The sequence below is a fragment of the Manacus vitellinus genome, unplaced genomic scaffold (genome assembly GCF_001715985.3).
Source record: "Manacus vitellinus isolate BGI_N305 unplaced genomic scaffold, ASM171598v3 scaffold_85_pilon, whole genome shotgun sequence".
Classification (NCBI taxonomy): domain Eukaryota; kingdom Metazoa; phylum Chordata; class Aves; order Passeriformes; family Pipridae; genus Manacus; species Manacus vitellinus.
Window position 1 is genome coordinate 1,394,694 of NW_021940845.1, and position 12,141 is coordinate 1,406,834.

General features: G+C 52.7%; 1 protein-coding gene across 1 annotated transcript in view; it reads right to left on the bottom strand.

Moving 5' to 3' along the window:
* MYH7B (myosin heavy chain 7B) overlaps positions 1 to 2,845 on the bottom strand; it is a 28,048-nt gene extending 25,203 nt beyond the window's left edge. Inside the window, 3 exon segments of the mRNA XM_029964939.1 lie at positions 86 to 229; positions 1,903 to 2,006; positions 2,723 to 2,845. Of these exon segments, the coding sequence (XP_029820799.1) occupies positions 86 to 229; positions 1,903 to 2,006; positions 2,723 to 2,819 (345 nt within the window). The 5' untranslated portion in view covers positions 2,820 to 2,845.
* Positions 2,846 to 12,141: the final 9,296 nt, after the last annotated feature.

Here is a 12,141-nt window from a genome sequence, read left to right on the forward strand (position 1 = left end):
AATGGGTGGGTGAGGGATGAGGGTGTCCCAGCACCCTTTCACCCCCCCAGCCCACGGGGTGACCCCCCGGGTGCTGTGGCCTTACGTAGATCATCCAGTGGGAGTAGCGGCGCTTCAGGTTGTGGAGCACGGAGGCCTCGTTGAGGTGTGTCAGCATGGCCATGTCCTCAATCATGTCGAACTTGGGGGGGTTCATGGGCTGCACCTCGTCCTCCTTCACCACCCGCGTCTGCCAGAGGAGGGGGCACACATCAGATGGACCCCAGACCCCCCCAAACACCCCCTGCCCCAAAGCCTGAGGGGTTGGTGGACATCCTGATAGTCCCATGTTGGGGACAGCCCTGGCCCCATATCTGCTGTCACCCTCATTTCGGGGTGACAGGGCTAGGGGAGCCCCACCAGCACCCAGACACAAAGCCCAGCTGGGATAAGCAAGCCCCAGACTTGCTCCCTGCTCCAGGAGATGGGCTGTGGCGGAGCCTGACAGGAGTCCAAGCCAAGGAGTACCAGTATGTCCCCCCAAAATGTGCTTGACACCGCCATCCCATGCTCTTCTTCACAGCCTAAAAGCCTGTGGCAGCACAATCTCTGTGCAAACAGCTGAAGCCTGTACCCCTTCACTTAAAACTGGATTTATTTAATCCCATGAAGCCAAGCACGGGGAAACTATCGCGTTACGTATCTGGCCTGGATGGGACAAGCTGGATTTAGCAATTGGTCTTGTTAATAAAGATGAAATGAAACCTTTCAGAGGTTTTTTTTATGGGTGAAGATAAAGTATGTGGTGTTAAAAGGTGTTAGGTGTTAGAAGCAGGAGGGTAGACAGAAGGATAAGGATGGGTTTATGCCTCTCTTGAATCTGTTTCTGCTGGAAATGCTGATCCAGTTTCTGATATAGTTTCTGATTTTGTAAATCCGTGACAAATTGTTAAAAAAGTCTTTCAAGAGGAAACAGCTAAAAAGATTTGGAAATTGCTGAAGGCGTTCTCAACAGCAGAATAAATTTTTAAAATTTATACCCCCTCCCCAATAAATTGGGACAAATCTCTTTACTTGTTTTCCCAGTCTCAGACAAAAATATTTCCAAAGCCTTAACAGTTTTCAAGGATGATTATATATATTTCTTTTAAATTTGGCAGACATGAGCACTTCTAAGTGCCATTCTGTCTAGCAGAGAGATAGAAATAATAAAATCTACTATTTGCTGCCTGGTCAGATCCTTGTTCTTTTTCCCAGTTTCACACCAGGGTGGGTCTCTGCTCTGCAATGAAGTTGCAGGGCCATGAGACTCCCACAGCCAAGAAAGGAATATTAATTAAGCTCATTTGCAGCTAATTGTGCTGGATATTATCTTGACAAATACCAGCTGGTCCTTGCTAGCTTTGCCTCCCTCCCACTGCTGGAAAGCTGAAGCCTCACCACCAGACAGCCTGTCCAACCCCTGTGCCCAGCGCCTGTTCTCCTGCTGCAAATCCAGGCTAAAACGAGCAGGAATCGGCCAGTCGGCCCCTTACCTCTTGTTTCAGCCTTCGGGATGAGCCGGGCAGCGGTTCAGCATCACACAGGGCTGTGATGGAGCCGGCGCTGCCTCTGGGCAGCCGGTCCTTCTCCACCCAGAGGCTGCGCGGGGCCAGCCCGACTGTCCCCTCGCTCTGCCTGTCACGATAACCCGCGTTCGACAGCAAACACTCGATGGGGGGATGCTGAACCGCAGCCACTCTTGGCAACTAAGTGGCCTACGTGTCCTGACAGTGCTGTGTGTGTCCCCCCGGGGCATGACCGATCAGCGAGCGGGGCAGGGTTATCAGCCAGAGCTCCTCATTTCGGACGTGATCTTGTCACACGTATCCCCCCTCCGCACACACTTGCTGTCCCTTGGAAAAGGAAAGGTATTTTGCTTACTTCCTTATCTTTGGTTTCCACAGTGACTTTGCCACCAGAGCTTTCTTTGATTTCCACTTCTATATAGGCTTCTTTCTCATCTGGGATCCAAGCTCGCTTCTTTCCTGGAGGAGGGGAAGGAAAGGAAAGGGAAGGGAAGGGAAAAGGAAAGGAAAAAGGAAAGAAAAGGAGACATAATACAGGTTGAAATGTAGGAAACCATTTGAAATGGTCAACTGAAAGCCACATAAATGCAGTTTGATAACATGGAAGGACAGTGATTATTCCTTCCTATGTTTTTGGTCATAGGAGCTAGGATTATTTCACCTTCTTCATATTTTTAAGCTGTTTACTCAGCTGGGGTTGAATTCTAGCCTGAAACCTTCTGCTTCATGTGTGCCTGCACTCAAACCATCATAAAAAAGGACAGTGTGAGCAAGCAACACACTCCTTGTTTGCCCAGTTGAGAGGAGCAAAGTTGGGCCCTGGAGCCCAAGCACAGCAAACCAAGGAAAAGCAGGGTGGCTGGGACAGAGAGGACACTTCCCAAATGAAATAGAGCTGGAGAAGGCTTTGACACCAGTCCCTCAGCCCTGCTGCCCCTCAGTGTCAGGGGAGATGAAGGGCCACCTCCACCCACACCTCAGCAAATAAAGGGAAAGTAAAAAACCCGCTTTTCCCACTTTTGAGGGAATTATCCTTCCCACGTGCTGGGGGAAGCCTGGAGTCCCTGCTTGAAGGGCAGCACTGGAAAAGGGACAGAGATGGACTCCCAGGAGAGCTCCAAGGGGCTGCCTCAGGGCACTCACATAGGCTGTGCTGAGCTGCTTTGGGCTCTTACCATCGAAGGGGATTGTCTGGAGCTTCAGCTGCTCCGTGTAGCTTTTCCGGAGGTACGGAGCAGCCTCCCCAAACTCACTCATGTCCAGCATAGACATCTTGTCCAGCTGGAGAAACACTTGGCAGCACTGAAGGAAGAGTGAAAGACACCTGGATACTGAAAGGAGGGAAGGGACAAAGAGTCAGTGCATGGGCAAGCACACACTCGTGGGTTGAGAACCAAGAGCAACATGCTTTTAATTTTAGAGAGTGAGAGAAGACAGTGACAACAATACTAGCTAATAAAAATTATAACAACCAGGCAATTCCAGAACACTTTCCCTTCTGCTGCTCTCAACCCTGCACTGGAAGTCCCAGCTGCGTGAGCTGGTATCGCTTCGGTGTCTAAATCCACATTTACACTTTAGGTGAGATTGTCAATGACACCCATTTTCTTGATAAACTCAGCTAAAATCCATCCCAGCTCCTGTTGGAGCCCCGGTGTCCTGCACAAACCCTCTGCAATGACCCAGGTCTGTTCTGCAGAGTGACACTGCAGGAGGATAAAAGCAAGGCTGGATGTATTATCCCTGGGAAGACCCTTCTGGAAGGCCACTGTGGCAGCTGCTTGGAAAAAGCACTTGTATGATTGTGCTTTCTAATATCCATCTAATGTGGTATCACCCAGCAGAGCTCTGGAACGCCACAGCCACCACAAATGGAGCCACAGCGTGGCAAAACACACAGTCCTCAGCAAAAATGCTCTTGGTCCTGGTCTGTCCCACCCTCCCCTGTCCTCTGGGAACATCCACCCTGCAGAGGTGAAGCGGGTTAGTAGCGGGGACACACGTGCACACAGACATGCTCTGTATTACTAACCTTGGTGCTAGGACTGAGTGGCTGTGTGAGTGCTGCAAAGCCCCTTTTTATTGTGTCTCTCAAGGTCAGAGTGGGAAAAGATATGTCAGAAATTCCCATGTGTCATGTCCACACAGCTCCATTGGTGCTGCTGTCCCACTGCCCGGACAGACACAAAAGGCAAACTTCACTTTTATCTCTCTGCAAATGCAGCCTGGTTATTTTTATTCCTGTATTGTCAGGCGAGTACAAAGGCAGGGTGAGACACTCCAGCCTGGGAAGGCAGAGCAGCGCTCCCAGCCTGCCTGCACTGCTGGTTCTGGTGGGGAGCTGAGGAATGAGAGCTCAGCTGGTTCCTCCTGCACCTGAGCTCTCGGTCCCCCTGCTCCTTCCCTGCTCCCTGCCAGGAGAGCTGCTGCTTGGTGGGATCTGTGTGGTCCCTGCTTTCCCAGCTGGAGCATCCCAAACTCTCACTGAGCTCTGGTTAAGCCTCTCCTGGACAGTCTGCTCAGAAAGGGAAGGACTCTGGGGCTTGGAACGCCAGGTTGTGCTCCCAGAGCTCCTCACCTTGGCATGGGAGCTTGGTTTGTGACTAGGCCAGGTTCATAATCTCTCATCAGACAGGCTTCTGGGCTTCCTGCACACCATTTTACCAGGCAGCACCCAAAGGCTCTGTGAAGAACACGGTGATTGCAGCCTGGAGCACATCTCCATCCTGGCAGAACCACCATGGGCTGCTCAAGATGGGCACAGGGCACAGTGGGGGCCAGCCAGACCCACAGCCCTGCCACAGGGATTTCTGTGCCAGGCTCAAGGAAAAGCCACTTATCTGCTGGCATCCAAAGTGCAGTGAGGTTTCTACCCCAGAGAACCAGGGCCTGGGTTTGATATTCCCCACTCAGTACCCCACACATCCCAAAGTAATTTGGCTTTGTATTCTCCTGAGAGAAGGGGAAACTGAGGCAGGGAGTGGTTAAGGATTATCTGTGCAGTGCTGTGCCCAGGCTGGATGTGGTGTGGCCTCTGCCACGGCCAGAATAGCAGCACCGGAGGCTGCTTTGGGCATGTGGCTTCAGCCTGGGCACACAGCCCAGGTTGCAGAGATTTTTGCAGCCCCAGCACCTGCCCTGAATCCCAGCCAGGCACTGGAGGGGCTTTCTGCTGAAGGCCCAGGCGTGGTCAGTCCTTCCAGCACACACACATGGTTTGCTGCTATGCTGTCTGGGTGCCCAGTGCCATCTCCTCTGCACCCCCCTGACAGACGGGGCCCTGCCCTCCCTCCCTGCTTTGGAGTGAACTCTGGGGGATTCATGGGATGGAGGAGGACTCCAGACATGTCCCCTGTAGCTTGAGCCCCAGCAGGGAGGATGCTGGGCTGAGGGACAGGTTGATGTTGCCTTCACTGGCTGCACAGTGCAATGTCAGAGCCTTGCACAGTGCCAGACTTCCCCATGAATTCAAATACTCCCATGGAGTAGAGTCTGTAGCACAAACAAGGACTTTGAGCACATCAGGATGAAAAGGGATGCAGGTTCCCATTTCCCATGTAGGCTCTCCTCACCAGGCTGGTGTTCAGAAGCACAGATCAGGATCTGGCAGCAGCTGGTGCAGCGCTGGACTCCACTGATGCAAATCCCCTGGGGAGACCATGGGGACACCATTCCTGAGGTCCCTTTTGACCATGGCATGAGAGGTGCTCAATCTTGCCAAGATGGCAGAGTTCCAACATCTTAAAAAGCCACGGGCTCTGGTGGACCACAGGTCCCTCTGAGGTTACCCTGGTGGTCTTCTGCCTCTCTGTCCTGGGCTCGGAGTCAGGTTTCCACCCACTCCCTGGAAGGACCCGAGGCCTTTGGTGGGTCTGGTGCCAAGTACCTTTGCCACAAGAGCCCCAGCAGTGGGACGAGCTCTTGGCCCAGACCCACCAGCTGGTCCATCCTCACACATTCTTCTCAGGGCATGTGCCCGCCCCGCTCTCTGCTCACCCCCTCCCCTGCCTTATCTTTAAAGCGATTTTATTTTCGGAGATCCCTCCTGCAGTTCCTTCTGTTCGCCCTGGTTTCTCTCCCTCTTTGAAGAGGTTCCAGCAGGGTCCATCAAAGGCTGAGCAGATCTGTAGAAGGGGGAATGTGGAGCGGTCGCTCCAGCAGCTGCTGAAGGGCACTTCCGATGGGTTTGGGGGTTTTTGGTGTTTGTGATGTGGTTTTCAGGGTGGTGGGAAGCTCATCCTTGTGTTGCTGGCAAGGCCTGAGCTGGCAGGGCATTCCCAGTGGGGCAATGGCCACAGAGGGCTCCTATGGACCTCCCACAAAATGCCATAGGCACAGTGAGAAGCCCATGGTTTGGCCTGAGGAGAAGGGACTTTGCTTTAGGTGTGTCTTGCCCAAAGCAGTCTTCCTGAATGTCCCACCAGCCCTGCACGACCATCTTCAGCAGTGGGACCATCTCCCTGACCACTGAGACTCCTGTTTTTCCCTCCATAGCTCTGTGCTTGTGTTGGTGTCCCACAATATGATGGAAAAGGATGGAGCTCCTCAGCTGAGCCCCAAGGGCTGGACAAGCCTCTCCCCGTGGGACAGGACACCACCAGCACCAAACTGCAGAGCTTCCCCTCCAGTGAGTGTTTTGTGGTCAGATGAGCTACTACCCAGCCCTGGAGAGCCAGGAGGGTGCCAGGGGCTCAGCCACCCTCTCCAGAGAAATCCCCCAGCTGCTCCCCGACCCCCAGGAGGAATGTTTCCCATTAGCAGGCTCTGATAAGTGGCAGGAAGGAGAATTACTCTATGTGTCGGGCAGTTTGCTAGAGGTTTCCACACTTAACATATCACTGCTATCAGCTCCCTGAAATGCACTGGAGGGGGGTGCAAAGGAGGCTGATTAGATAAAGACAATCTGCAGAGGGGCTATTTCGGGCATATTTCCATCCAGTGGGAATGTCTGCTTGCAGCAGGACAGGAGGTGACAGGCCAGCACTGCCAGCCTGGCCACGTCCCTCTGGCTCAGCCTGGTCATGCAAGGCCCCCTTCAAAGCAAAACCCCAAGCCCCCCCCCAGCCCTGTCCCACCGGGGTGACAGGGACAGCAGCCACCACCCCAGCACAGCTTTCCATGCCCCTTCCATGTGAGCAGGAGATGTTGCTGCAGGGACCCCAAAGGGAAGGGGCTCCTGTGGGATTCAGGATGGGGTTAGCACTGGATGCCCTCATCTCACATCTCCCTGGGCACTTCCCAGCATGTCCCACTCTGGGGACAGTGCTGGACCCCTGTCCAGAGCTGGCTGTCCTTTGGCTGGGAGTGAAGTGCTGCCTCTAAAACCCTTCATGAACACACACAAAGCTGCTGCTGCCACAAGCACCTTGGTGCTGTGGCTCACATCTTGCTTGGGGAGCACAAGAACACTGGTGGATGACCCTCCATGTAGGAAGCCTCTAAAATCAGTATCAGGAATGAGAAAGTATCTGGAAGAGACATGGCACGAGAAATTAGTGTCCAGAGTCAGCAAGCAAGGTCATATGCAGGTTGGAGACAGTGAGGTCACCTGGAGACTGGGAAAATCAGAGAGGTTTTAATTGTTTCCTTTGAATTTACCAGCTGTGAGCTTCAAGGAGTTTTCTTCTGGGTATTGCAATCATAAAGCATCTGTTTGGGAATGAAGGTTGTACTGAACACTGCAAAAATTGCAGGAATGTGTAAGCCTTTGCTGAAGATGCTTGAGGTTTTGGCAATGCATTTCAAAACCATGAGAGAAAACAGAATTTTGCCCTGTTCATTTGTATACTTAATAGCACCTTAATTACAGCTGGCTTGCCAGGACAGACCCTGGAACATTGCAGCTGTTAGAAATGACCAGGAGCTACCTTGGAGGCTGCAAGGGAGGTGCAGAGCCTGACCAGAAACAGAGCTGGGCTGTGGTTCTGACACTCTGTGGGCAGGATCTGCCCTGCAGTGCCCCAGCTGCTCTGCTTTGACATCAGTTTTCATCTGCTATGAGATTTGGGAGCAGGAGGTTGGGTGGGTGTTGTCCTGCACATCTGCACCAAGCCCACACAACCAGCTGCCCAGAGAGCATCAGTCCCTGGGATGATCCCATCACAGCCCCCTGCTCTCTCCAGCCCTCATGCACCTCCTTTGCTCCATGGGAAACTAGATTAAGGTGGTATTCAGGTCACAACCCAATGGAAGTGGCTGCACTAGGCTTGGCTTTAGCTGTTTCCTTGTCTCTGCTCTCCTGGCCCACTGACCCAACATTCTGCTCACCATGGGCTCAGACACTGCTGGGCTTGTCCTCCCACTGCTCTGGGTCATCAAGAGATCGAGCTCAGCCCATCTCATGGCAGGGGACAACTCTTCAAGGTGGAGAGGCAACAGACATGGGAGTTCTCCATGGGATGCAGTAGGCTTGGACCTTTCTCAAGACTGGCTGTCAGCAGGAGGGAGCAACATTCCTGCATGTTCTCACATCAGGACATGAGACCTCATCTCCCAGCAGACAAGATGGGCTTTCCTGTCTCAAAACTGCAGCGAATGCCTGACTCCAGGTAACCAGTCTCTTGTCTGGATATGCCCTGGTGGGATGACGTCTTGGAGAGAGCAGCTGTCCCCTGTCCCTAAACAAGGCTCTGTCCCATGGTGTTTGGGCTCAAGGGTTTCCTGAGCATCCCAGCACAGCAGCTGAGCTGGACACACACACACAGCCCATGCTCCCACCTGCTTGTTGGCTGGTAGGTAAAATAAACCTATAAAAGTCTGTAACTTCCTAACAAGGGGCAGTGGAGGAGCAGCACCAACCTCTGCTCTCTGTGACCACTGACAGGATTCAAGGGAATGGCTGGAGCAGTGTCAGGGAAAGTTTAAGCCAGATCTCAGGAAAAGGTTCTTCCCCCAGAGGGTGGTTGGCACTGAACAGGCTCCCCAGGGCAGTGGGCATGGCCCCAAGGCTCCCAGAGCTAAAGGAGCATTTGGACAACGCTCTCAGGGACAGGGTGGGATTGCTGGTGTGTCTGTGCAGGGCCAGGAGTTTGATGATCCTTGTGTGTCCCTTCCAACTTGGGATATTCTGTGATTCTGTGATTCTAAAAGCTCCCCCAGGAAGCAGGTCCTGGTGCTGGTGGGCTCTGGCCCTGGAGGAGCAGCTGCTGTGTTCCTGCACATCCAGCACAGAGGCTGTGCCTGCAGGGATCTGCTCCCTGCCAGCAGAAGGGGATCAGCATCTGTGGCTGATGCTGTGGAGGTTTGGGCACAGATCGAGGACACAAAGGTGCAGCCCAGCTCAGGTTCAGTGCAGCAGCTCCCGTTTTCTACCAGCAGGTCCTGCTGCCCCTCTCACATCCAGGCTCAGTGCTATTTATACCTCACTCCACGGCCACTTCACGGCGCAGAAAGGTCTGGTGGAAAAGCTAAGGAAGTGAAATTACTTTGGGGAAGAAATGACACTACCCGTTTATAAATAACCCCGGCTTTCATTGATCTTTTAGATGCTCTCTTGGCAGAGAGTCCAATGTCATCGCTCCAGCAATGCAGACAATACTCGGGCATTGTTTTATTCTCAGTTACAGGGAAAAGGACAGCACCAGCTGCCGTGCTATCTTTAGCCCATGAGAGCACCCTTCAATTGTTCTGCACTTCAAACAATAGGCACACGTTAGGGGGGGTGGGTTGCTGGCCTTACCAGAGCATTTTACATCGAAATACAGCTTTAGAGACAATAGATTTCTTTCACGCCCTGGCTGGAGCTGGTGTTTAAACTATAGGAAAGCCAGGGTTCCAGAGCCCTGTCTTGTTTTTCTTGTGGATGATGGGCCAGCAAGAGGTTTGGCTCCCCCAAGGAGCCCTGTGAACACTCTTCCATGCAAATAGCCCTATTGTTCTCTCTGTGTTTGGCTGGTGCTGCACATCACATCATCCCCTCCTCTTGTGGTCAAGTGAATGGTTTTGGTCCTGCCCTATTGCAAACACCAGTTTCTTCACTAATGCCCAAATACCCTGAGCTACAACAGAGCTGGCCAAAACCTCAGACTGGGCTAAGTTGCTTTCTTTGCAGATGGAGAAGCAAAGGAGAACTGGAGATTTGGGGGTTTTAGCCCCATTTTAGGGTGCCAGGGCAGAGAGCACGAGTGATGAGCGGCTCTTCGGAGGTGAGGAGGGGCAGGCAGTGCCCAGCTCTGCACCCACCCATCAGCTGCAGGGTGTCAGATGACCGTGCAAAGCTCAGCAGTGCTGTGGGCAAACCGAGCCGCTGCCTGTCGGTGGCTCTGCAGTGCCCTCGGTGCCGGCAGGGCCGGGGCACCTGGGCTGTGCCGTGGGCACGGCCGGGGGTGGATGGGGCTGCGTGGGGGCCGTACCTGCTGCTCAGCTCCCACTCACGTGTCGTCTCTGACGAGTGAGGAGAGCAGGGTCATGTCAGAACTATTTATTCCCCCACCCCGCTGTGGCTGATGTTGTATTGGGTTTCAATTGTCTGAGCGCTGGGCAGCCTTTGAAAGGGGATGCGACAGCCCAAAGCCACAAAGCCCATCTTTGAAGGCTCTTTAGCAGCCAGGGGAGAGGTTTACAAATATGAGGCGCTTTTCTTTAAACTTTGCGGGACTCTATTTTTAGCAAATAAAGATAATGGCCCAGTTGCTGTTGTTCATCTTTTGTTGCATGTAACATGCCAAATACTTACCATGTCTGCCATATTTTTTTGTGATTTAACCTCCTCTGAGCTGCATTGCAGCACTCTTACCCTGTACCAGAGATTATGGGCTATGTGCATGTACAAATCCTCCCCAGGCTACTGGATTACTTTGAAGAAACCTCATTCTCCAGACTGAATTTGTAAAATATAGAAAAGGCAAGTCACAGCCTTTTCTCAGTCTGAGCAGGGCACATTCATTCTAGGAACTCCCAAGGACAGGGCAGTTCTTTTTTCCAGCTTTTTGCAATGAACCTGGACCATTTTTGCAATGTTTTGCTTAGAAACTGAAGCTTTTCATGCCTTTTCTCAGACTGTGAGAGCAAACAGCAAAGAGGGGGGACACAGGACCCTGTTAGGATTGAGGATTGTGAAGGGAAATGCTTCTGCTTGAGTAAACTCTGTTCTTCTGCACCATTCTTAAAACTCTAAGACTTTGTTGCTCATTTCCATCCCTTGACCAGCACGTGGGCAAACAGCCCTTGCCCCATGGTGGAGTCTGAGCTGGCTCCTGGCAGAGGGCATTTTTCCAGTAACATAAGACTGGATCACCAGTCCACTTCCAAATTCACAGCCTGGATATGTGTTAAGGTGTGAATCCACAGTTACTGTCCAAAGCGGTGGCAGAGAGGAAAAAGAAAGAGTAGGACTCCTGAGTCCAGAAAAGAAACAACATGGGTATATTACAGAATCACAGGATGGTTTGGGTTGGAAGCTCATCCAGTTCCACCCCCTGCCATGGGCAGAGTCACCTTCCACTATCCCAGGTTGTTCCAAGCCCCATCCAACCTGGAACACTTCCAGGAATGGGGCAGCCACAGCTTCTCTGGGGAAGTGCCAGGGCCTCACTACTGTCACAAGGAAGAATTCCTTCCCAATATCCCATCTAATCCTGCCCTCTGCCAGTGGGAAGCCATTCCCCCTTGTCCCGTCACTCCAGGCCCTTGTCCCAAGTTCCTCTCCAGCTCTCCTGGAGCTCCTTCAGGTACTGGAAGAGGCTCTAAGGTCTCCCTGGACCTTCTCTTCTCCAGGTGAACACCCCCAGCTCTCCCAGCCTGGCTCCAGAGCAGGAGTTTTGCCTCACTCCAACAGGTCCATGAGAGCTGTAACTTCAGAGCTTCATTTTGGTGATAGATCCCTAAGAGCAGAGCTAAGAGCCTCGCAGTGACCTGGACAACTCCTGGCACTGGTAACAGGATAAAGAGCCAGTCATGTCTCAGTCTGTCCAAGCCACCACTGATGAACTCTCTGAGGAGGGTGACCAAGTGTGACAACAGGCATTGCCCAACTTGCTGGAGAAACTTCTCCACCATGAACAGGCACATTCCAGGGGCAGGGCTGCCTCTGCAGCCTCCTCTGTGTGTGTCCCACTGCAGGGTGCCCTCCTGGGGCTTTCCCTTGCTGCCCCAGGGTGTTGGTGTGGGTGAGGGCATGAGCAGCCCACGTGTGAGCACAGCATGGATGGGTGAGCCTGGCACCCTCCTCAGGTCTGGGGTAATATGTACCTATATATGTATGTACATATACAGAGCCTTCATCCATCCACAGCCTCTCTGCAGGTCAGGTGGGTCAAGGACCTTCCTGTATAGACAGGTTTGGGCAAAGGGCTCCTTTTGGGGCTTGGCATTGGAGCTGTGGGGCTTGGCACTGGTGCAGTGTCAGACTTGGTGCTGCTTTTGCTGTTAGATAAAAGTAGCTCCTAGGGCAGACAAGAAATCAAAGCAAAGGATAAAGTCACTTGCCCAAAGCCATCAGCAAGTCAGTGGCCAAGTGAGGAAAGGATTCTCTCTTCCTCCTAGACAGTGCAGTGACACATCTTACAGCTCTGGGACAGGTCACCCAGGAGATGGGGAGGTCTCCACGCTGGGAGGTTCTCAAGGGTTGCCTAAATAAAGCCATGGCCACTCTGAT